The following is a 26,933-nucleotide window of genomic DNA, read 5'->3' on the forward strand; positions in this document are numbered from 1 at the left end:
ATTCTCATAACTGATTTTCAATTTTAGCCGGCATAGTCTCAAACTAAGCAGCACTCTTTACTTTATCTTCGATTGCAACTGAATATAGTTTACTGATCACAATGAGACTGCTTTGTGTGGCTGCTAACAATTCGGAATCTACACATACTCGTCAATGCAGTCACATTGAAATTAATTTGCTAGCACCACCAGAAAACAGTTACTCTCAATATAGCTCGGGCAATAATACATATTGTTGCTGTGTCATGATTCCAGTCACAACAAGACCAACAGTTGTTGCCGCAGCAAGACCACAGTAGCATCCAAGACCAAACACCTGCATTTGTATTTTGTTGTCAGCGAGGTTATCTTGGCAATTTCATCTCGCAGTTGCTGTTCTGCTTCAATTATTTTTCACATTGGAAAGATTCAGGGTCCATCATAGTTCTGTTAATAATACAATCACGTATTTTAATAGTATGCCAGGCAGGCCTTGTCTAGTCTCATCATTATAGGTGCAGTATTCTTCTTCATTGGCACAATTATCATACAATTATGTAAAAACCTCTGCCTTGGGAACACTTAATCTCCAGTGATTGTGCATTCTGGGTTTATGCCTATACCTTTTAATCTGACAATCCTCTTTGCCCAATAACTGTTATCCAAACAAGTGTGTCCTTGTTAATAACAGTTCAGATCGTTCTTTTCTCAGTCGAGTCATTATTGCTTTAAAACATTCAACGGTGAACGTAATGGGTTTAGAAACCATCAGTGAATGCAACTTCACCATTGTAGAAACAATCCCAGGGTGCTTTTGCATCTGTTGCTGTAGTCAACGCTTAGTTTTTTCACATGCACATGCAATGATTCCAGATCGACCTTGAGTTGGCATTGGTGATCACAATGATCCAGCAATCTGCTTGACTTTGAGACATCTAATCTGGTTAGGTTCATTGCCAGAGGATCTAACAGCTATTTCGGCATGGAGTGTTGAATGGTCTTCAACAGGTGTTGTAAACCAATCCCTTGTAGTTGAACCATCTGTCAGCCCTCCTGGCTTGAACCTTCCACATCATCTGTGGACCACGCTGAATCACTTTCAGACAGGACAGGGTTGTTGTGCAGTCAACCTTGTCTAATAGGGCGTGGCCACTGACTCATCCTGTTGCTGTGGAGCTCTACAGACCATGTCACACATTGTGAACAACTGTCCACTGACAAAGTTCCCTGGTGGACTGCACTCAGCACCTTGTTGATGATGATGATGCTAAATCGCTGCACATGCACTGCACAAGATAAATGAATAAATGATTTATTTCTACTTGACCCAACTAAAGATTGTGTTTAAAAGTTGGACACTGTAACTCCAAAACCTCTGACTGTATTGATAACCTGAGTGAGAATTCTCATATTTGATGTCAAGAAATTGCCTGGGGAAGCATCTGATAACCCCTCCCATAACGAGGAAAATAATGCAATATCCATCATTTGGCTATTTCCAGCACGTTTGCAAAAGAAATCTTGGATATATTGCAATGCTGGCGAATTCTTTAATGACTGGTGCAAATTCAGTTTGTATATCGTGATTTGCCTTAGCGATGACCTTCAATTTTAGTACCCCATATTTTTATTATGGGCTATTTATATCACTTATATGCAAAATTAATTATTGATTGAAACATACTTGTTGCTGCTGCTGCTGCTACAATACTTCATTCATTGTGCTGGTCAGACAATACCCGTATCAATCGGTGCAATATTCAACCACGTCTGGTCAGACAATACCCGTATCAATCGGTGCAATATTCAACCACGTCTGGTCAGACAATACCTGTATCAATCAGTGCCATATTCAACCACGTCTGGTCACATCTGGTCAGACAATACCCGTATCAATCGGTGCCATATTCAACCACGTCTGGTCACATCTGGTCAGACAATACCCATATCAATCGGTGCCATATTCAACCATGTCTGGTCACATCTGGTCAGACAATACCCGTATCAATCGGTGCCATATTCAACCACGTCTGGTCACATCTGTAGTAGCAAAGGCTGAGTTTTGGAAACCCTATAAGCACTGAAGACTCTACTCCCATTGACATGTGTGCATAATTACAATTAATAAACATGGAACAGTCATGTATGGACTATGTCATTGGGAGTAGAGGCAGGAGACGGGGAACTAAAGGGGACAAAAATAGGTAAAAAGCTCACTTTGCTACTTCTAATGGGTAATTTTGCCAGTGTTATGAAAATGGAATGCAGTGCAAATGAAGAATGAATGGAAACAGAATCTAGAAGGAACATTAATGGAATGCAGAATGGATATACTTTGAAGAAATGGAAACTGCAGATTCGAATTGCATAATGATAGATAGTTTATGGAATGCAAGAAAATGCATTTCATGAATGGATTTGAAAGTTAGTTATTTTTTATTTCAACTTGCTATCACTTAGTTTCCATTCTTAAATGTCTTTTCATATGATAATAAATGATAAGATTTTTAAGAAAGCCAATTTTCACCCTGCGACACTGATGTGGGGACATGTATGTTTAATCTTGTTCTAATGAAATAATTACATTTTGCTGACGGATACTTTACAACTTGCCACAGTAATGTTATTGTTACTGCTAAATGGAAAGTCATCTTGATGTGGGCTTTTCACAAGAACATTTTTTTTATGTCTTCTTGTTCAGGGTTTGTACACACCTTAAATATCCTTGGGAGTTCAAATCGCTTTTTGTGCCTTTAAAAATGCTTGAATTGTGACTAAATGTCAACTTTGTCCTTGAATATATGAGTTTTTTTTAAATGAGAAAGTTTTGTTTTGTTTGCTTTATTGTTGATATTTTGAAGATAAAAATCTGCATTCAAAGTTTTTAGTGGACAGTAAGTGAAAGTATCATATGCTAATTGTGTGCAGGTAGTCACCTGTATACAACATCCTGGAGCAGATGCATTCTGGGAATAGTTTTTTAAAACTTCATAAAGGGTGTACTGCATGTTCAATTACTGGCAATTTAAGCTGTTTTTGAAAAGGCCAGGAAGTAAAACCAAGTGACCGATCAAGCATGAGCTATCGCTTTATATTAGATTCTTGTTGCTTTCACTACATAGCTTGAAAAGAATGAAATTAGAGATTGACTTCAAAATGGGACAGAAGTACTAACAAAGCATACTGCTTTCCATGTAAGAAATTTCTTTCCCCAACACCCTTTTTCACTTTTATACTCAGGAATTTGTGTGGTTTCTTTTTTTGGGTATTACAAAATGACAGTTTGGATTGCAGAAATTGCAAAAATTGTATTACGTATAGTTCCACTCAGTTGATGGTAAATGCAACTTGCTTTGAAGTTCAGTTATTTTGTCTTAATTTTCTTTACCTATTTTATGGGCATTTAACTTCTATCTGTGTTACTCCTTGAGAATTCTGTCCTCAAATTTTATTTGAATTGTCATTGAATTTTACTTGAATTGTCCTTGAATTTTACTTGAATTGTCCTTGAATTTTAATTGAATTGTCCTTGAATTTTAATTGAATTGTCCTTGAATTTTTTCACATAAATCTGTATGAACCTTGTAGCTAGTCCTAAATGAAAACAAAGTTTCTGATATTTAGTATGGCCACCATGGTGACTTCCTGATAATGTTGTTATAACAACTTTCCCGCAATGGATGGAATTTTCACCAAAAACAGAAAGACATCTTATCAAATCTGGTGTCCATCTTGCATCAAGTATGTCCACAAGACAGTTTCAGTATTCAGCATTTAAAAAGAAGAAGATATCTTATCTTGAATTGTTGCAAATTCTTGTGGCCCATAGTGTCTTCTGGGGATTTTTGTTACTTCTCAAACGGTTTTGTACACTTGACAAAAGTGAACTGTTTTTCATCAAAAATGAAAGTTATGATCTATGCTTAATTAGAAATTCAGCAAAAGCTCGGGAAGGCACTGTTCCATTCAAATATACATCTGACCCCGGGAAGGCACTGTTCCATTCAAATATACATGGGACCCCGGGAAGGCACTGTTCCATTCAAATATACATGGGACCCAGGGAAGGCACTGTTCCATTAAAATATACATGTGTGACCCCGGGAAGGCACTGTTCCATTCAAATATACATGGGACCCCAGGAAGGCACTGTTCCATTCAGATATACATGGGACCCCGGGAAGGCACTGTTCCATTCAAATATACATGGTACCCAGGGAAGGCACTGTTCCATTAAAATATACATGGGACTCTGGGAAGGCACTGTTCCATTCAAATATACATGGGACCCCGGGAAGGCACCGTTCCATTAAAATATACATGGGACCCCGGGAAGGCACTGTTCCATTCAAATATACATGGTACCCAGGGAAGGCACTGTTCCATTAAAATATACATGGGACTCTGGGAAGGCACTGTTCCATTCAAATATACATGGGACCCCGGGAAGGCTTTGTTCCATTCAAATATACATGGGACCCCGGGAAGGCACTGTTCCATTAAAACGTACATGGGACCCAGGGAAGGCACTTTTAAAGTGGGGTTCCAATGGGGGGGTAAATGCAATTTAGAAATTACCTATCATCTTAAAATGAACTCTGTGAAATCAAAGTACCCTAGCATGTATTTTTTTCTTCTAAAACTGCCTTCTTTGGTAACAAGTATGTTTCAATCGAACAGCTCTAATGATATAGCATAGATGTGTAATTTATTTTTTGTGCATGCAATTCAATTAATTATGTGCATCCATGTTTCCATTCAGCCATACATCTACCTGTATCTTACCAGTTTCATTTCTGCACAATTACTGGAGTTCTTCACATTTACTGTTACCAAACTTTGTCCATGACTTGTACTTGGGCAAGGAGGAACCTGATTTCGTTTTCAAAATGTCAAATGTCAAGGTCACACTAACACTAGTTCAGCATTAAAAATCTGGACCATTGTTTGTGGGAGGCCTTGTACTTTGGGTAAGGAAAAAGACTATCAGTTGTGGGGGGTTAACAGGTCAAGATCATAATGACTGGAAAAGAAAATGGTTTCAGGACAATAACATCACAGAACTGGATTGAACTGTATGGACAGCTCACACATGGGGAAAGAAGAAGCCTTTTCAGGTTGGGGTCAAGAGGTCAGAAGTCTAAGTCACTGTATTTGAAAGGAGAAATATTGTTTCTGTACAATATTAGTTTTACTGTTGGACCAAATTTTGTGAGTAGTTTGTACTTGGAATAATGAGGTAGCCTTTTTCGATTTTGGAGTCAAAATGTTCACTGAAGTTTGTGGATGACTTGCATGTTGGTAAGATAGAAAACTTTTTTTGAGTTCAAGAGTTCAAGGTCATTGTTCACATAAAAAGGTTTTGGGTAAAAACTTCAATTCTAGACCACACACCTTGACCAGTGTTTGTGGAGGGCTTGTACTTAAGGTGTGGAGGAGTCCTGTTGACTTCAGGAGTTGAAAAGTCAGAATTTAAGGTCATTGTAGTTCATAGAAAATGATTTTATCAGAGTAACTTTTGCTTAAGAGTAATGCCCTTGGTCAGTCGTTGTGAATTGCTTTCACTCTGTATGATAGAGAAACCTATAGAATATGTGGTTCAAGGATCAGTGGGTAATAGAATATGTGGTTCAAGGATCAGTGGGTACAGTTATAGTAAGAGTAACAGAAACAATGGTTCCAGCACAGTGAGTTTAGTTCCAGCTCACTGAGTCCCTTTGGTTAATAATCTCCCAAGTCAGTGATGTCTTACTGGTACCTACTTAGTATTGTTTAAACATGGGGCAAGTGTATAACATGCCATTCACTGTACCTAATAATTACTATGTGAACCAAATGGAAATGACAAATTAAAAAAATTGTAGTTTAGAAAAGCAGCTTTTGTGTGTTCCAAAATATACGTAATATATTACAATGCAGGAAGTTTCAGGAGCCAGTGTTACTGTATTAATGTTTGATATTTGTTTTAATATTTATTTGAGGAGTAAATGATAAATGCAACTGACATTAATGCATTAGGAATTTATTTCAGACTCAACGAGTACGTCAGAGAAAGAGATGCCAAAGATAGTTGTAGAATGGAAGTACAACATGACCTGTCCTATCCACAATTGTGATTCCAAAATGTACCAATCCTGGACCATGTATTGTCAACATTGGAAGATGGTCCATGAACAGAGATATTTAAAGAACCATGCCTGCCCAAAATGCTCATACCAAAGCAGGCAAACATCCTATTTGATTAGCCATATAAAGCATTGTCACAATTTGGTGGGGAAAGAACTTGACAGGGCTGTAGAGGAAATCCAATTTGTAGATGTTGAGAATCCATCATTCATTGACCCAGGGAATTACACATGTAATTGGTTTGGGAAAAGCAGTAAATCTGAAAATTCAACCTCCACAGCTTTATCTGAAACTGTCAAGATTGGTAAGAAAAATGTTTTGTTTCACCTTTAAAAATTGACCAGTGCTTTCAAGATGAGGTTATCTTGTTGGTTTTCGCTGTGGCTACAGTATTTTGCATGGAAGTATAGGAGGAAAGTTATTCAGGGGTTGTACTATTTGCTTTCTGCGGCATGTCTTTATCAGGGTTGTACTATTTGCTTTCTGTGGCATGTCTTTATCAGGGGTTGTACTATTTGCTTTCTGCAGCATGTCTTTGCCAGGATTGTAGGATTTGCTTTCTGCAGCATGTGTTTATCAGAGGTTGTAGGATTTGCTTTCTGCAGAATGTCTTTGCCAGTATTGTTGGACTTGCTTTTTCAGCATGTCTTTGCCAGGATTGTAGGATTTGCTTTCTACAGCATGTCCTTGCCAGGGTTATAGATATTGCTTTCTGCAGCTTGTCTTTATCAGGGGTTGTAGGATTTGCTTTCTGCAGCATGTCTTTGACAGTATTGTTGGATTTGCTTTTTGTAGCATGTCTTTATCAGGGGTTGTAGGATTTGTTCTCTGAAGCATGTCTTTGCCAGTATTGTTGGATTTGCTTTTTTAGCATGTCTTTGCCAGGATTATAGGATTTGCTTTCGGCAGCATGTCCTTGCCAGTATTGTTGGATTTGCTTTTTTAGCATGTCTTTGCCAGGATTGTAGGATTTGCATTCTGCAGCATGTCCTTGCCAGTATTGTTGGATTTGCTCTTTCAGCATGTCCCTACCGTGATTTTAGGATTTGATTTCTGCAGCATGTCCTTGCCAGGGTTATAGATATTGCTTTCTGCAGCATGTCCTTGCCAGGGTTATAGATATTGCTTTCTGCAGCATGTCTTTATCAGGGTTGTAGGATTTGCTTTCTGTAGCATGTCTTTGCCAGGGTTGTAGGATTTGCTTTTTCAGCATGTCCTTGCCAGGGTTATAGATATTGTTTTCTGCAGCATGTCTTTATCAGGGTTTGTAGGATTTGATTTCTGCAGCATGGCTTTATCATGTGTTGGATTTCAACCCGATTTTGGCATCCAGCTTTATGATGGTGAGACTTTGAAAGGGTCTGATTATAAGTTGTCTGTGTCATCATTTAATGGAGTATGATCTGGGTTCAAATTTAAGTCATCTGTTCTTCACTTGGCAGAGTCTGATCTGAGTATAATTACATGTTGTCTTTGTCATCATTTAGTGGAGTATGAGCTGGTATGCACATTCTCCTGACTTTAAATTTGGCAGCTTAACAAGGATTGTTTGATTTCAACCAAATTTGGCATTCAGTATTATTTATATTAACAAGATTTTAAACAAGTTTAGTTTTCGTTTACACTTTTACTTGTTCTGACAGTTGTTTCTTGCAGCAGAACTTTGCCAAGGATGAATGAATTTCAGTCCATTTTATATTCATGTTGCTTTATCTTCTTGAGATTTTATAGACTTTGAATGGGTTTAATTTCCAGCTTTTACAAGAATTATAGTCCCAGATTGACAATATTCCACAACATGACTTTACTAAGGATTGTTGGTTTTCAATCAAATTTAGGACTCGGATGTATTTATACTACTTTCCCCATCTTCCTAATCCAAGCATTGGACTAAGTACAGTAAGATTAAACTGCACATTGTATTCAGTTTATAAGAACAGTTAAGAAAGAACAAAAGAAATAATAAAAGTGGTCTAATTAGTAGATAACATTTGACAGGTCTGTGGCCAAAAAAGCATCAGACCTATGTTGTTTTCAGGCCCTATCATTTTGATTTCATGCATATAGCTTTCATTAGACCTTGAATGAGACTAATTTCCTATATTTGATGTTTTCATTGATAGGAGTTATAGCCCCTGAATTTCCTGTATTTGATGTTTTCATTGATAGAAGTTATAGCCCCTTAATGCCCATCTTATGCTAACTTTGGGTTCCCAACTCCAGTTCCGCTGTTTAAGCCATGTCATGAACATTGTAGGTAGCAGTGCACCCATTGTCAATAGCAACATTTGAAATAATCTGACAGTTGGAGACATGTATTGTTTAAGATAGCTGGATAAATATGAACAGGTTTAGCAAGACGTGACTCTAGTTCCATTGGATAAAAAGATACAGGTGCCACAAAATGTACAGATACAGTATAAGGGTTATAAAATATTGTTTTTTTTTTACTTAGAGGTCACTTTACAGAAAGCCACAGAAGAAAGGTCTCCCAAGAAATTCAAATTTGCACCCGGAATGCCATGCCCAGTGAAGAACTGCAGCCCAGTCCAGATTTCATCCTATTCTGCATTTGTGCAACACTGGAATGAACAACATGCCCTAATGCTGAAGAAGTTTGCGTGCACTGTATGCGATTTCAAACACATTCAAAAGTCTATTGTTTTTATGCATGTACGGAAAGAGCATGGTATGCCCTCACATGTTGTAACAAACAAAATAACCACCGTAACTGAGACTAATGTGAAAGCTGAGGAGCTGTATGTCCCAGAGTTGCCGACAGATCATAGGAGATCAATTATAATGGTCAAGCCAGATGATTCAGGTAATGCAGTTGTATATCAGTAACTGATATTACATTAAATAACTATTATAACACACAATGAATGTAGCACGGCAGTAAATTCTTCAGTATACTGTAAGAAATTTCGACATCATTGGTATGTAAAGATGTCAGTAGTTTGGTATGTAAAGATGTCAGTAGTAACATGAATAATTTCATTTTCTACTGTTAATATTTGTATAAGCATTTTCAAGGAGGGCCCCGATTGGCCGAGTGGTCTAAAGTGCTCTCCGTTATGGATCACTGCCATCTCACCTCTGTCTGCATGGGTTCGAGTCTCGGATTCAGCCATTGTGGCTATATGCCAGTAGCTTCTCGTGGGGTCGGTGGTTCTTTCCGGGGGTTTTCCCGGGTTCTTCCTCCACCATTAATACTGGCCGCCATGTATAGCCTATCGTGTGCTGAAAAATGGCGTTAAACCCTACAACAACAACAACAACAACAAAGCATTTTCAAGTGGCCATAACAGTCATGTATTGTAGAATTTCAGGATATTAACAAACTAATTGAACCAAAGGTCTGTAGCTGATGGCAATAAAAGAGCTGGCCATAAATGGATCTGCCAACCGTTAGATTTTGCCTTAAGTCTCATGGAAATGGCTCTTAAAATACAGACATTAGGAATAGAAACACAAATTACAGAAATGCAATTGCGGTGAAATCAAGATACTGACTTGTCTGTTTGATTTGGATCTTTGTTTCTTAATAGATTTAGTGCATTGGTCAGTGAACTAGACTGACTTTACAGGAGTATCTCAGATGTTTTAAACTGCACTTATTTTGTGTTGCAAAACATCTGCATGATCAAGATGATGCTTATTCAAATTAAACAGGAACCCTCATAGGTATGCAGGAGGCTCTGTAGCAATCAACTTTTCTGCCTGTCCGTCTCTCTGACTGTTCACACTTTTTGTAAACCCTTTAGTTCTACAGACCAAACACATAATTGGATGCAGCTTGATAGAATTTTTTTAAACTTTTCAGATGGAATATTTTTTATTTCCACCATAAGGCAGAATGTACTGTATTGTGTTGTTGCCTATCCATCTGTCACCAGTTTCATTTCCACACATTAACTCAAGTTGTCTTCTTGTGTAGTTAACAAACTTTATGGATGGCTTGTGCTTGGTGTATGGAAAAATCCTATTGATTTTTATATCAAGGTCACAGAGTGAACAAAGAAAAATAGTTCCAACACCTCAACATATATTGATCATTTAGAATTAGAAATTTATGCCAATATCACCTTGCCTTCATCAGCAATTAATGTCACATGATCATGCAATTGCAGTCCAATATATTTATTTTCAATTTATCCTATTTTTATATTTTATTTAGAAATTAAATCAAAGCATACTTGATCAGATTTGTAATGAGATTTTTTTTTTCCTTCCCTGAACTGCTTCGGTGGCCTATGTGGTTAGAGTGTCCGCCTTGGATGCGGGAGGTCGTGGGTTCAATTCCTGGCCGAGTCATACCAGAGACTTACAAAAATGGTACTAACAGCTGCCTTGCTTGGCACTCAGCATTAAGAGGTTAGTGTTAGGACTGGTTGGCCTGGTGTCAGGGTAATGTGACTGGGTGGAACATCATTCTACATGTCTACGGAATGATGCCCCTGTGCTAGACATCACTATAAACTGTCACACTGCAGACATCGTAGCAATATGACTGAAAAATTGTTAAAGCTACATTAAAAATCGAAATTTCGGACACACACACACTCCCTCCCTGAGGTGGCAGCTTAACACGGATTTTACTGTATTCCTTTTATACATTTTTTCCAGTTTTAGTAGTTACTCAAACCCCATACACAGAATGTACATAACAACCATTTGTGTATAATGGTCATGTATATTACGTTCCATTCCATACATGTATATTTAGCCCATATAATGGTCATCTCTTCATAATGACCACTTTAAGTCTCCCAAGTGGTTGTTTCACCAAAGATTATACAGGAAAGATGTTGGTATGCAAAGCTGGTACAGTGAAGATGTTGGTATGCAAAGCTTGTACAGTGAAGATGTTGGTATGCAAAGCTTGTACAGTAAAGATGTTGGTATGCAAAGCTTGTACAGTGAAGATGCTGATATGTCTTCTTATGTCTAATCTTGATAGAACAGGAGTTTTCATTCCATTTGAAGATTTTATTCAGACAGGAAGCACTGAATACATACAAAAAATGTATAGGGAACAATGCTAGAAATACTGTATAAGATGAAGGTAAATATGGTGTCATAAAGCACCACTCACCAGAGGATGACCATGACCTTCATGGGGGTGGAGGGTGGCATGCCCTGCCCAGAGAAGGCCTGTGGGAGTCTGCCATGTATGGACCTAAAGCTCAGACTTATAGGCCTGATGTTCTGTCATGTAAAGGCCTGATGATCTGTCATGTAAAGGCCTGATGATCTGTCATGTAAATGCCTGATGATGTGTCATGTAAATGTCTGATGATCTGTCATGTAAATGTCTGATGATCTGTCATGTAAATGTCTGATATCTGTCATGTAAATGTCTGATGCTCTGTCGCCTATAGGCCTGATGATCTGCAACCTATATGACTGTCACTATATATTGTGAGCATAACAACAATTTCAACCATTTTTCATAAAATTGTATCAAAAGAAACAAGTATGATTTTCATGATATGCTGTGATAATAAGTAGGCCTGGCTATCTCTGGTCAGGTGATAGGTCAGTTCAGTTTGACTTTAAATGTTATCTCTGGTCTTTTGATAGGTCAATTCAACACTTATGATACAAATGGTGGGAAGATTAAAGAGGCAACTGATGTGGTTGAGGAACTTAAGAAATCTGATGAAAAGATTGGAAAGCTTGATGAAGAGAAAGATGAATCTGAGAAAGATGAGTCAAAAGGGCAGATGGATGAAGATACTTGTACAGGACTTAGAGATGAGATGAAACCATTAGAAAGTACACATTTAGCAGATGTCAACAGAGAAAAGGCTTTAACAAACAACACAGCACAGAGGGTCTACAAAAGTAGTGACAAGGATATAAAATTGAGGATGTCTGCATCAGATAATCATCAGAATAAAGGTAAAATTGTAATAAGACAACAAAATGCAGTCTAATTTCATTTTTCATACTGATTTTCAGTGCAGATTTAGCTTTTGTTAGGAAGTCTGTCTAGAGGACCACCTAACCATCCATCTGACCATCTGACCATCTATCCATCTGACCATCTATCCATCATTCTATCCATCCATCCATTTTTCCATCAGTCCATCAATCAATCCATCCATCCATCAGCCCATCCATCCATCTATCCATCCTTCTGGCAAATCACTGGTTAGGGTTTGCATTTACAGTCTGCCTAGAAGACCACCTAACCATCCATCAGTCCATCTATCCATCATTCTATCCATCTATCTATCAATCCATCCATCCATCTATCCATTCTTCTGGCAAATCACTGGTTAGAGTTTGTATTTACAGTAAGACATTTTCTGATAAACTGTTGCAAGTCACATGACTTTAAGTGTAAATATTTCATGAAGTTTAATGCAGCCATCAGTAAAAACTAGGCTACTGTGACCTATATTAGACCTGTATTTAATGGTTTGTATTTCAGCCATACTGATGTTTGTAATTTACCTTTTTCTTCTTTTATTGGTATGTGCAAAATTGACATATTGTCTAAAATATAAAAGTAAATAAAACTGGATACAATTTGGCAATTGAAATCACACAAGACTGGTAGTTGTCAAAGTGGTATATGAAAATGATTTACTTTTCATAAGACAAAATACGCCTTCAGAACCTGGAAGCCCTTGAAAACTTCTTGCAAACTCCATATTTAGCAACTTGGTATTGATTTGTGAACCATCATTATTTCATGGCCAATCACGATTGAAAATCTGCAAGTTGACTTAAAAAACAAACTTAAAGACCAAATAATGTGACCTACCTTAAATATTTTCAGTATGTTTTACATTTTTTATTTCATGGTGTTTGTTTTTTGTAATCATATAATTATATATGGGGTTGTTGTTTTTCTTTTTATTGTTATAGGTATTTTCTAATGTTGTAAAAGCACTTAGAGCTTTTACAGATTAGGAGCTATCCAGAGTCCTCATTATTATTATTATTATTATTATTAATGCACAATTTCACTTGACCTCTATTGTAACAAGATGTAAAGTAATCTAGTAGAAAAACCCTGTCTAGTTGTAAATAAAACTGTCCTTGAATTTAAAAAATGCTGCTTAAAAATGCTATTTACAAGTAACCATAATCTAGAGTACAAACAGTCATGGACATAAGTTTTGTACATAATATAAATTCAGTATACAGTAGTCCCTCTCTTGAACGGCCCCCATAACCAGCAGCCACCCACTCCTTATGGACAGAATCCGTTGGCACCGACGAGTTTGCGTTCAAAAATACCCCTCACGAAAGGCCACCCGGGTAACGTGACCAACGGCTGGCATATGGCCACATTTTCTTTGACTATGTATCCAGAACCAGTATTTTATTCGTAACGTGTGTTAAGTAATCTGATTTCTGTTTCCCGATGTCAGGTTTTTGTTACTAAAAGATGTGTCGACTAAAGTACATGTACCACTAAGGTTAATATTATATCATTTACGCCTCACAAGAAGCCTCATTTATTCCATAAAACAGAGAAAGACTCAAATTTTAATCCATACAAAAGGGTAAGTACATGTAATCCAATTAGCCTTACTGCTGTGTTATCATAAGATGTCTGGTTTAGTCACTCTAATAATTGTTAAGATTACAATAATTGAACAGTATTAACAGCTGAGAAGTGGCAGTATCGATGTACAATACACAAGTCAGCAGGAAAATGGTTTGATATCCTTTATGGCTTCCCTTAGTAAGATGTTGAGCTTGTTCACTTTGATAATTAGTGGCTATTACTACTGACAGTAATTGTCAAAATTACAAATCCTAACGGCCGTGAGGTCAAATCTGCGTGACGTTAATGGTACATGTCGAAGCCATTTTGGCTTCTCTCACTTAGTGTAAAAAAATGTATAAAAACAATAGGGTACCAGACTGCGACTAACGAATCACGTGACAAGATCACTTCCTTTAAAAACACACGGCAATTTGTTTAGATGCATAACAAATTGTTTTATCAGTATTGTTGTTGGCAACATGAATAACTTACTGCAAAAAGATCAACATGTTATCAAGTAAAAAGAAAAATTCTCAGTTTAGAAGAGAAAGTGAAAGTAATTCAACTGACTGAGGTGTGGGGGTCGAGGATCCTTGCAGAAAACTGATGTCGGAAAGACTTAGATAAACAATATCATGAAAGATAAGGAAACAATTCTGCAGAAGTGGGAAGGTGAAATGGATGGAGAAAGGAAGATTGTTTGAGCCAGGAGATGTTTGTTTCCTGATTTGAATGACAAGAAAAAGCAACAATTTGGTCAGTTGAATTGGGATATGACGACTTTACCGCAAGTAACGGATGGTTGCACAGATTTCAAGTGTGACACAATATCAAGTGTTCTGTCCTTAGTGAGAATCAGCTGATGTTAATAATGAAGTTGTCAAAGATTGGAATAAAAGACTAAACGATATATGCAAGGGATATGACAGCAAGGATAATTTTAATTGTGACGAAACTGGTTTGTTTTTTAGACTGTTACCAACAAAGTGACAGATGATGTAATCTGTAACATAATTATAAAGACAGTTTTAAAACTATATCAGTGGTTATTCATAACATTCTTTTGAAAATGATGAAACAGTTTGGTTTACATTTATTTCACAACATGCATGTGATTTTTTAATGAAAATATTAAATGTACTTGTGACTTTCTTCATATGTATTTACTATTTGCCTTTGTCATCACCCTCTAGAAAGGCCACCCTCATTACAAGGCCACTTCCCTGCTGCAATAGGGGTGGCCTTATAAGAGGGGAACTACTGTACATAAAAGCATAGTCTTAAAATTGATGTTGTTGTAGGGTTTCATCCCATTTTTCAGCACAAGATAGGCTATACATGGCGGTTAGTATAATTGGTGGAGGAAGAACCCTGGCAAACCACAGGAAGAACCACCGACCCATGAGAAGCTACTGGCAAAAATTGATATTACAACAGGATCAAAGACAAGCAAAATGCAGGGAAAACGGAAAAGTTAGATTATGAAGAAAGAGGAATGGGTTTAGATGGACACAAAGAAAGCATACACAGGACCAAAGATACAAACTTAGGTTAAAATCAGGCAAGTGTCAATGAAAATGTAGACAACACTCGTGGTACAAAAGATGGTGAGAAGGTTAAAGAGATGGACTAGAGAAATCTGATGAAAATATTGGAAAGATGGATGAACAGAAAGAGCTGATAAATACAATACACACAACAGTAGATCATAGTGAAATTGATATCGTGGAAAGAGGAAGGGTAACCAGAGTGCTGAGAAAGCAAAGAATAAACAGCATAAGGTTGAAGAGCATGTGAAACAAGGACAGACTAATGGCGTGAATATTGATGAGACTCTTCAGCATAGGAAAAACAGGAAACTTGAAAATTCTGAGAAAAATGAATACAAAAATAGATGCTTGAAGATACTTGAATAAAAATATAGATGCTTGAAGCTACTTATTCAGAACTTAAAGAACAGAAGAAATCATCATTACATTTTTCTGCAGGTCCCTGTAGGGCCGAGTGGTCTGTGGCACTCGTCTTTACAAATCATTGACTTTCTCCCCTCTCTCTGCGTGGGTTGAAGTGTCGGGCTTGGCCAGCTAGTGCATGTGAGAAAGCGTGCCAGTAGCTTCCATGGACCAATGGTTCTTCCAAGGGTTTTCCCGGGCTCTTCTTCCATATATATATATATATATATACTGGCTGCCATGTATCGTTCATCATGTGCTGAAAAATGGCATTAAACAGAAAATAACAGTAGATTTAAAAACAGCCTGGCTAACAATATGGCCATTATTTGCTCATGAATACACTGCAAGCATACATGCTTATATAGAGAAGTTTGTTTTATCACCAAAGATTCAATCATGCGTGAATTTTGTTGAATTCATTTTTGTATGCAACAACACACAAAATACAGAACTGCTCAGATTTAGTTGTCAGAATTCAAAGTCAAAATGCATGCACAAGATGTTATGTTAGGTATTCATGCCCAATGATCATATGTGATGTCTACGTATATATCTCTTCCATGTTATACTGACACTAAAACCATGAATTCTTAAGAGTATATTTCTAAGTCGAACATATTTCACAAACTGTCCCTTTGGTCATACTTCCATGAAAATAGGACCTTTTCCATTATCTTTAAATTCAAGCACCATTGAGAATATATTTTTTCCAAAATCATGAAAATTGATAGTAATGAAAAGAAATGAATTTCTAATAATGTGCTGGGTTTACAAAGCATTTTAGATACTGCTCTACCAGTGTATATTGTGACAGCTGATCTTAGTCTGTGCAGTGTACAGAGCAAATGCAATAATGACAAAGAAAATTATTAGCAGATTTTAGAATGTAATATAAAATTGGAGTAGATTTCAAAATTAATATAAATTTAAAATGGATTTCAAAAGTAATATTGAACTGTTGAATAAGGATAAAATATAATCAGTTTTACCATGAATGTCATATCTTTTAAGGCCACACAACATTTTAAAATAAACAACCCTATATTGAATAGCCACCAGTCTTAATAAGCCATTTTTTTTCTTCCCTGAGGTGGCATCTTAACACGGGTTTTACTGTATTCGTTTTATACATTTTTTCCAGTTTTAGTAGTTACTCAAACCTTGTACACATAATGTACATAGCAACCATTTGTTTATAATTGGTGTTGTATGTTAGGTTCCATTTCATCATAAATATTCATGTATATTCAACCAACATAAAGATTACCTTTTCAAAATGACCACTTGTAGTCTCCTGAGTAGGTGTTACACCAAAGCTTGTACAGTGAAGATGTTGGTATGCAAAGCTTGTACAGTGAAGATGTTGGTATGCAAAGCTTGTACAGTGAAGATGTTGATATGTCTTGTTATATCTAGTCTTGATAGAACAGGAGTTTTCGTTCCATTTGAAGATTTTATTCAGACAGGAAGCACTGAATACGTACAAAAAAATGTATAGGGAACAGTGCTGGAAACACTGTATAAGATGAAGGTAAATATGGTGTCATAAAGCACCACTCACCAGAGGATGACCATGCCCTATATGTAGGTGGAGGGTTTCATGATATGCTGTGATAATAAGTAGGCCTGGCTATCTCTGGTCTGGTGATAGGTCAGTTCAGTTTGACTTTAAATGTTATCTCTGGTCAGGTGATAGGTCAGTTCAGTTTGACTTTAAATGTTATCTCTGGTCTTTTGATAGGTCAGTTCAACACTTATGATACAAATGGTGGGAAGATTAAAGAGGCAACTGATGTGGTTGAGGAACTTAGGAAATCTGAAGAAAAGATTGGAAAGCTTGATGAAGAGAAAGATGAATCTGAGAAAGATGAGTCAAAAGGGCAGATGGATGAAGATACTTGTACAGGACTTAGAGACGAGATGAAACCATCAGAAAGTACACAACTAGCAGATGTCAACAGAGAAAATGTTTTAACAAACAAGACAGCACAGAGGGTCTATAAAAGTAGTGACAAGGATATAAAATTGAGGACTTATGTATCAGAGAATCATCAGAATAAAGGTAAAATTGTAATAAGACAACAAAATGCAGTCTAATTTCATTTTTCATACTGATTTTCATTGCAGATTTAGCTTTTATTAAGAAGTCTGCCTAGAAGACCACCTAACCATCCATCTGACCATCTATCCATCATTATATCCATCCATCAATCTATCCATTATTCCATCCATCTATCTATCAATCCATCCATCCATCTATCCATCCTTCTGGCAAATCACTGGTTAGGGTTTGCATTTACAGTAAGACATTTTCTGATAACACTGGTCAACAGTGAAATCATTACTGACTTGAAAAGGCCCTAATCTGTAGTATTTTGGTGTGCCGAACACGAATATAACCGTGAAAAATTTGTATTGGCTCTCGTTTTGAAGATATTCATATACCTCATTTTCTATGTTTCACTGTGTAAATTTCTCCAGTAGGACTGCAGCAACATCCGGAATAATGATGTAACATTGCATAATACCATCATGCTCACATCATCCACAGTTGATTGCATCATTTTCTGATGCAATGCAATACTAATGCCATGCGGCTGCTGAAGTAAGTTGACGTCAGCAGTGTACTATACATGTGTAGGCCTATTATACTAATGCCAGGCGGCTGCTGAAGCTGACGTAAGCAGTGTACTATATAAAGCCCAATCAGATAGGTTCAGCATTTAAAATATTTTAGACGTTGTGCGAGACAGTTCAAGCTACTGTTACATAAAACTTATTATTTTATCCATTTACGTACAATAAAGAACAGTAATGCCTCGAAAGTGTGTTAATACCGCGGACAAGTTTTGCTATATTTGTGGGGAAGTGACATTTGCCAACCAGAAGAAAAGTATCAATTCTCAAGTGAAGAAGGCATATCATCTTTACTTCGGATGCAAGGTTGGTGACCAAGACAAGCCTTGGGCTCCGCATATATGCTGTGCTACATGTACAACACAGCTTTCACAGTGGTTGAATTGCAAAAGGTCATCAATGCCGTTTGCAGTCCCAATGGTGTGGAGAGAGCCAAGCAACCACCTAAATGACTGTTACTTCTGCTTGGTTCCTCCTCTTTCCGGCGGAATAACGAAGCGAAAGAAGTCGAGAATAGTCTACCCAAACATTCCGTCTGCATTGAGACCAGTTCCACATGGTGAGGGACTTCCTATTCCAGAACCTCCAGCAGAATATTCTCTTGATTCATCTGACGAAGACAAAGGTGAGTCGACCTGTTCTTCTCCTGGTCCATCAGCATGCAGTGATCCAGATTTTCACTGTGGTGCATCATCAACCCCACACAGAATAACACAGGAAGAACTAAATGACCTGATTCGTGATTTGGACTTATCAAAGAACAAGGCAGAATTGCTAGGATCAAGACTCCAACAATGGAATCTTCTAGAAGAAGATGTCACAATTACTGCATATCGAAAGCGCCACCAGCAATTGGAGCCTTTCTTCAGAAAGGAAAGTAATCTGATATTCTGTTCCGATATTGAGGGCCTAATGAATGCTTTAAAAATCACTCATGACCCACAAGAATGGAGACTATTTGTGGACTCTTCGAAACTGAGTCTCAAGGCTGTGCTTTTGCACAATGGAAACATTCTTCCATCTATTCCAGTAGCGTATGCTGTCCACATGAAAGAGACATACGATAACTTAAGGCAGCTACTGAATTCCATTGAGTATAACAAGTACAGCTGGCACCTCTGTGGTGATTTGAAGGTAGTTGCCATTTTAATGGGACTGCAGCAAGGAGCAGCAGAGGGGGCGAATCGGACATTTTGTCCAATCGTTATTTTGCTTAATTATTACTTTCTGCACTCAGCGGATCCGGTGTCGTCAGCGCCTGGTAAAAAAAAAAACGACGTCGTCGTCGTTGTCATCGTCGAGGGGCCAAATCGACAATTGTCCGGAACGTCATTTGGTTTAATTAATACCTTCTGCGCGCCGATCCCAGCGTCGTCAGCGTCCGGTAAGCACATCGACGACCGCGTCGATGTCATCGCCCCCCCTGCTGCTAAGTGGTTATTTACAATGAAAATTATTTACAACTAACCGAATATTTGGTCAAGTCCGATACGATATCGTGTCCGAGGATCATGTAAATTTATCGTTACAAATCCATGTGGGGTCGACTGAGCATGACTAAAAAAGTTTCGAAAAACATTAAAGTCCATGTCACCGCCGCACCATGTCTGCCAAATATTTCGTAGCGTGTGTGTATCAACGCCGTTGAATACAGCAAGAATATTACAGTTGTCTCTGATTACTTTTGGAATCTGAGTGTATCGTTGAGTGACATATATCACGTCAGTGTTTTTATGCCTGCCTCTGGAAAATATCCTAGCTGGGTTTTTTTGATTGTCTAACATAACATCATCGTACACGACTAGATTGTTAACGTCGCCATCAATATCATCGATACCTGGTGCATCATTGATATCTGTAATAAACTCAATAACATTTTTTTTAGCGATCGCTGATGCATTCTCGTTGAAATCTTTCAACACCTCGTAGCATCGTTGATCATCTACGCTAGGGGCGATTAAATACAACTTATCCCACTTCATCCATCTCATTATTAAATTGAGTAACAATTGCGTCTTGCCGGATCCAGATGGTCCGATGATAATCATCCGGATCGAGTTTGGTAACGCTGCAACATGCTTAACTGGTTCTCTTGTTTTAGTCGCTGAAAAGTCAATTATATTCATGTCTCTATACATAAATTATGGATCTATATTGTGTAAAGTGTAGAGTGCGTACTGGCACAAATGATATGACAACCGTTACAACAAGAAATAACAGATCGGCGCTTACTGGCAAGTGTGCACAATGCGGTACAAAGAAATTTAGATTTATTTCTATTAAACCCGGGGATGTTTTAAAAAAAAAGCGAGGAGGTGATATTGCAGCCGGGTTATCAAAACTCCCCGGAACACCGTGGGCAAAGTATCCAGGAGAAAAGCACCTCCCAGGATATAGCTACTGTGGCCCCGGAACACGATTAGATATCAGACTCGATGATCAAAATCAGCCCAAACCCGGTGAGTATCCAATAAATGCTATCGATAAGGCGTGTCATGCTCATGATGTTGCTTACAAAAGTAGCGATCTGCAACAGCGTCATATCGCGGACGTAAAATTAATTCACGCGTTAAATGCTATTCCCGATAAATCCGTCAAAGAAAAATTGGCCTCATGGTTGGTAAAATCGGCTATGAAAGGTAAATTAATGGTGGGCGCTGGTAATTAATAACAACATGGAATCCATCTATTATTCTCCGAGAGGATACTGGAAGGGGAAGGCCGCAATTGGTAAGCTTGCAAGCGCTGCAAAAGTAACAAAGGCCACTGCGGCTAATTGGTTATCCAAACAGGCTATATGGCAAATCTATCTACCACCGCCTAAACAAATCAACTTCTCGCGCTTTGATGTCAGCGTACCTAATGAAGTTCATCAGGCTGATATACTATTTCTGCCGCATGACAACGGTTACAAATACGCGCTAACCGTAGTTGATGTTGCGAGTCGATACAAACAAGCGGAGCCGTTAAAAACAAAGTCAGCAACTGAAGTAGCCGCTGCGTTTGAAAGAATTTATCAAAGAGGCCCTCTGCGCTGGCCAAATCTATTACAAGTTGATCCCGGTAGTGAATTTCGCGGCGCTGTTCTATCAACGCTGAAACATCATAGCGTCGCGATACGACGAGGTCATACTGCGCTACATCGTGATCAGGCAATTGTTGAACGATTCAATCGGACTCTTGCTGAACGGTTATTTGGATATCAATACGCGAAGGAATTCATCCAAGAAAAACGATCTCGTGAATGGGTCAAAAGGTTGCCAGGTGTAATTGCAGCGTTAAATAACGAGATTACCCGAGCAATCAACATGAAGCCCAGCGACGCGATTAAATACGAGTATATACCCGGAAAATCAAAAATAAATAGCGTTTCCAAGCCGATTCTCGGCAATGTCACCGTGAGATATCTATATGAACCAGGAGAGCTTGAAGGCGGTAAAAAAAGAGCTACTGATCCTATCTGGAGTGTTACCACACATAACATATCAACGATAACACGATCAACTGGTAGACCACCGATCTATAGACTGGATCCAGCTGCCCCACAGCGCGGATTTACACGCGAGCAACTACAAGTGATACCTGACGATACTCAATTACCCCCGCGTGGTCTTAACTAGCGCCGTTGCGTCTATTGCACTCAAGACAGGTCAACCTCACATTGTTTTTAACATGACCGAGACTGTTATCGATTCTGTCCACGGTAAATTGGCGAGCGTCTTTATCCAAATAACGCCAGCGCATTACACAATTACAACTTGCGCAGTGATTATTCTGTTGTTGTCGTAACGCAATTATTAATTCGGCATCAATATCAAAACGCCGCTGTTTTTTTTTATCCTGTTGGCGGTAACCCGAGAGTTTTCTATCAATGACGCTTGCATCGATGGTGACTTTGTCGCCGGCTTCGTCGTTGGTGACTCCGTCACTGACTCCGTCAATAACAATTCTTCGAAGCTGATTTATCCTCCGTACTCGGGACACTGCAAGATAGACTAGATTTGACCATTCGATGCGATTATCAACCATCCAAACAATTGTGTCCGTGATAGTCAGTCCCTGCGAGGAATGTATTGTTGTTGCGTATCCTAGCGTCCACGGGGATTTATCAGCACGTAGCGCGTCCTCGACGACGCTGATATCAACGAGCACGATATCATTCAGCACGAGAATTTGTTTTTTTGTCCCCGACGCTGTCGAGCCTGGAATCTCAACTTCAATGTTCTGCCGCCGTGTGTCAGCGGGTCTATAACACAACGGCACTGGACGCGTTGGAAACTTTTCCTTATGCAACGCAAACAACTTCCGCTGAAGTGTGTCTCTGACTATCTTTCTACTCGCTACAATCAAATCGTTTGGTCTCCATGTTTCCCAGAATTCATTTAACGGCGTTTCCGGAATCACCTCGCGGATTATTTCACATTGAACTCTATCCGGCTGTAATCTGATTAATTTTTTAACCTCGCGCAGTTGTTCATCAAGTGCCCGGTAATCAGTATCGGTTTCTTCATAATAGTCCACAAAACCCTTTAACCAATCATGTGGGCGTTCGCCGACAAATGGTGGTGGTTGGCCATGGTCGCCACACATGATTACCGCTGTATTCGCGAGCAGCAACCACTCAAGAAACATTTGTAAAGTATCTAACGAAACAGTACATATCTCATCCCAGATGATAACTTCAGGAATAAATTTTTCACCCATTCGATCAGGAGTCCACTCACCGCCGCTGTATCGAAAAAAGCTGTGATAAGTAACGGCGTCAACATTTCGTTGTTTTATCTCTCGCGCTAGTCTATGGGTCGGTGTAAGCACGATTATACTTGCCCGCGTTCGAAATAATTCAATTGCCCGAGTCGTCTTTCCTGACCCGCCACAGCCGCTTAAATAAACCGTCTTGTGTCTACAAATTGGATCAGAACACGATGGTGCATTAGACCATTCCGACAATTTATCACCGCGTAAGTAGTTGTTCTCAACGGTGACATCTGCTGACGGGGAATAATCGCGTCGTATTTCATTTTTAATTCTCCATGTACCCCAACTCTCGTCCGGACTAGTAAACTCGGCTACGTTTCCCTTATACGCTACGTCAATATAAAACGAATCAACTGCTACTCTAACCGCGGTATCGGGGAATCTATTTATCATCGAGAATAAATTGATAGCGGCATAACCCAGCATAGACGCTCTCAAATGTGGATACGCCGGGCTGTCTCCGTCGCTGTAGGTAACAACTGTACCCAACCTTGTTCCATTGGACAAGAAAGCTGTTTTGCAGTTCACGTATCTATTTTTTGCCACTGCGTCCTTGATTACGAAATCATATTCTGCGTCATCTATAATCAGCCGTGAGCAATATCGTTTGTAGTCGTGGTTTTTTCCACCTTGTGTAAACTTACCAATTATTCTTCTACCGAGATCTTTTGCCTCTCTGTTTCGTTGGTTAAATATCCTCCTGGACCATTCGATGATATATTCCTCGTCGGCATCAATGTTTTTTCTGGACTCGTCAATTATGCTATCTAGACGCTCCGGTTCTGGTAACCAGACTTCAGTCTGCGCCCGGTATGATATAATCGCGTCACTGACAATCAACGAAACTAGCATGCTACAATCAATCATATACCGTAGCAGCGCTATTGGCAACCACTTCTTTTCAGCCATGTGTCTACCGATCCAAATATAGCAACAGCGATGAAGTCCTGCCGCGAACTCAAATGATACTATGCGAGCGAATCCGGTTAAATCAAAATCAGGCAGTGGTCCATTAATAGCAACACGAGTCATTTCATGTCTGGGGTGTCCAAATCGTTTGAAATACTCAGCGGCGGATCCATACCCGAGAAAACTCGCTGGATAACAGGCAACCATATCAACCGAAATCATAGCGTCGCGGTTGTATTCAGTGTTCCATAGTCCACCGTGATAGTATTCCAAACAACTGGATTGTACATCCGGTAGAAATTCCTTGCGCGTTGGTCTCCACGCATTTTTCCTTGCTGCAACATGAGCTACAACCGATGGAATCGTAAAACAATTTGTTAGCAGTTGTTCATCATGCTCTTCAAATTCCATGGCGGTTTTTTTCATCCTGTTGTGAAATGCTTCAGTGCGATATAATTCGCCGTTTGGTCTTACAAACTGATCAAAGGTATCCATGTCGTTTTCAGCGCTGCGAAGTAACCACACTGATACAGGGTCATTTTTACACAAGCAAGCAATAGCATCAAATAGTTTCCTCTCCGCGAGAAAACCGTCCTCTCCTAAAAATTCCCCCGGGATATACTTTACTGTTCTATTCCGTGGAAATATTGTGATCACGGGCGTCCATGCGTGTTCGTTATGATCGATAATTTTGATTGGGGCTCCCTTTGATTTGTACTTTGATTCGTGTAATACTTCACCGGTTATCGTTGTAACGGTTATTGGAAATCTCAGCGATGTTTCTAATCTCGCTATGTCGCTGATGGTCGCTCCACGCTCTTTTACGGTTAGTTCCCACTGGTTGATTTTGCTACGTCGTAAATCAGTCAATTTGTTTCCTCGACATGCATTTGTAAAATGCTCTATTATTCGTTCTGCTACACAATTTATCCCCGTTGACTGTTTCATCGGTTTCAGTTTTCCGATATCAGGTTTCTTATTTAACGGGTATATTCCATAAACAACTGCTGTTTCAGGATACGCTCGTTCATAGTATGGTCTGTCAATTCCGGTTAACAACCCCGGCTTGGAGTCGCGGCTGACAGTGACTGTTTTCTTGTCGCTGAAAACTGGTTCAAATTTATCACGTATGATCCAATCGCCTGATTCCACCCGGACAATGAATTTTACTCTGAAGAAATACCTTTTACTGTCAAGTTGTGATATTATCATTGCTGCGCGGTTGTCGTTCATGGTAGCATCAACAACACCATCAATTCGAAATGTTGACCAACTATGAGATGCACCATCACGTTTGAATTCATTGATACAATCGCGTATTTTATTCAACAGGGTTTTATCGTTTATTAACGCTTTTGGTGTGTCCTTGAGGACTCTATCGAGATTGAACTTAATATTTTTCCAGGGCTTAATTACTGCTAATCTCTCAAACTCATCCATATAATTAAAACAAGTATTTAAATGAAAGAATATAGTATAATGAATCACTGCAAATGGTTGATGATTGGGTCGACAACCCCGTGCAATAAATCATGTAGAGGTGAATTCTGCGGGTATCATTTACAAAGCGTTCGTAATGGTTCTCTTGGCCCCCTCCCGTGCTTGGTTTGTCACGTCGGTGTAAGAGGAAAATCGCAGTTGTGTATTAATTGTGGCGGAAAGCGATACAGGGAACTAAAACGCTATTATGACAAGCGAATTAAAAACGCCGTCATTGACCCCACCGCCGATTTCGTCATTAGAACCCCCCAAGACTACGTTGAAAGATTCATAATTAAACCAAATAATAAATTAGACAAGTAGTATTATTATACAAATGGACCAAGAATTTCAGCCGCATCCCCTGGTCGTCAATTACGAGGCATCTCGCGACGGCATTGTTAGAAATCGTAGACTGAAGAAGCCGGTTGGATGGAAAAATAATCAGGGGTATTTGATGTTTGGTGCCGGAAAAAAGAAGTATTATGTTCACAGGATTGTATTTGAAGCATTCAACGGATTAATCGAAAATGGGCTTGTGATTGATCATATTAATAATAATAAGACTGATAATTCTCTTACAAACTTGCAAGCTATCTCGCAAAGTCAGAATACCAAAAAAGGCCAAACCGGTAAATACCCAAAGAAAGCAAAACCCGTAAAGTCATTTGATACAACAACTCACGAGGAAAAAATATTTCAGTCGATGAATGAGGCAGGAAAATATTTTGACATTTATATCGCCTCAATACGATTTGTTGCAGAAGGAATACAGAATTCAGCGATCTCAAAAAAGACCGGGCATAGAATTCGATTTTCATATATAACAGAAATCAGCGAGTGATGAAGTCACCGGCGCCTATGGCGCTGACGAGGTCACGTCTAACGAATTATTAAACACCTTCGGAATTGATACACGGGGTTTCATTTTTCTTTTTATTTAAAAACAAGATGTTTTATAAGAATAATGAATATCGAAGACATCAATAATATATTAGCCGAGATTTCAAAATTAAAAAATCAAGGAATTGAATTATCTGATGGTCTCGACAGTGAAAAAATAGTATCCGATTATGAGATTATTAACGAACAGTCGAAACGGGGGCGTTTTACCCTGGCCCGCGAGTATTTTTTTATAAAACGATTACAACATACGATTAATGAGAACCTGTACCACAATGACGCAAATGCATTCATTGGACTATTCACTGCCGTTGAAATAATACGAAAAAAACTCGGACGTGTTTATGAACGACGCCGGGAGATTTCTAGTAAGATCAAAAACATTAGAAGGATTATAGACGAAAACTCCGTGGAGCCCCCGATGGTACACTCGGCGGAAAATTAGAAAATTGCGGATCAATTTACAATAATGGTAGGTGAATCACTTACTACTCGGCTAGCCAGAGAGCGGCTAGCAGCGCTTAGAAAGTTTATACCGTTACGAGACAGAGTGAGAGAGAAACTTCAAACGCGACAACAAATGCAAACTGATTTTGCTGTTGGAAGTGAACAGTTATTTGCCCCGGTAACTAAAGCGACTAAGGATGTTACGGCGGTAACTGTACCCGTTCTTG

At 38.8% G+C, this 26,933-nt stretch overlaps 1 protein-coding gene across 1 annotated transcript in view; it reads left to right on the forward strand.

Annotated features, from left to right (window-relative positions):
• Positions 1-26,933, forward strand: part of LOC149781009 (uncharacterized) — a 138,458-nt gene that overhangs the window by 78,333 nt on the left and 33,192 nt on the right. The window contains exons 11-14 of the mRNA XM_089938122.1: positions 6,011-6,409; positions 8,561-8,929; positions 11,692-12,012; positions 17,315-17,635. Of these exons, the coding sequence (XP_089794248.1) occupies positions 6,011-6,409; positions 8,561-8,929; positions 11,692-12,012; positions 17,315-17,635 (1,410 nt within the window). The remainder of the gene's footprint in view (positions 1-6,010; positions 6,410-8,560; positions 8,930-11,691; positions 12,013-17,314; positions 17,636-26,933) is intronic.

Source organism: Sinohyriopsis cumingii, chromosome 16 (assembly GCF_028554795.1).
Source record: "Sinohyriopsis cumingii isolate HCF-2022 chromosome 16, ASM2855479v2, whole genome shotgun sequence".
Classification (NCBI taxonomy): domain Eukaryota; kingdom Metazoa; phylum Mollusca; class Bivalvia; order Unionida; family Unionidae; genus Sinohyriopsis; species Sinohyriopsis cumingii.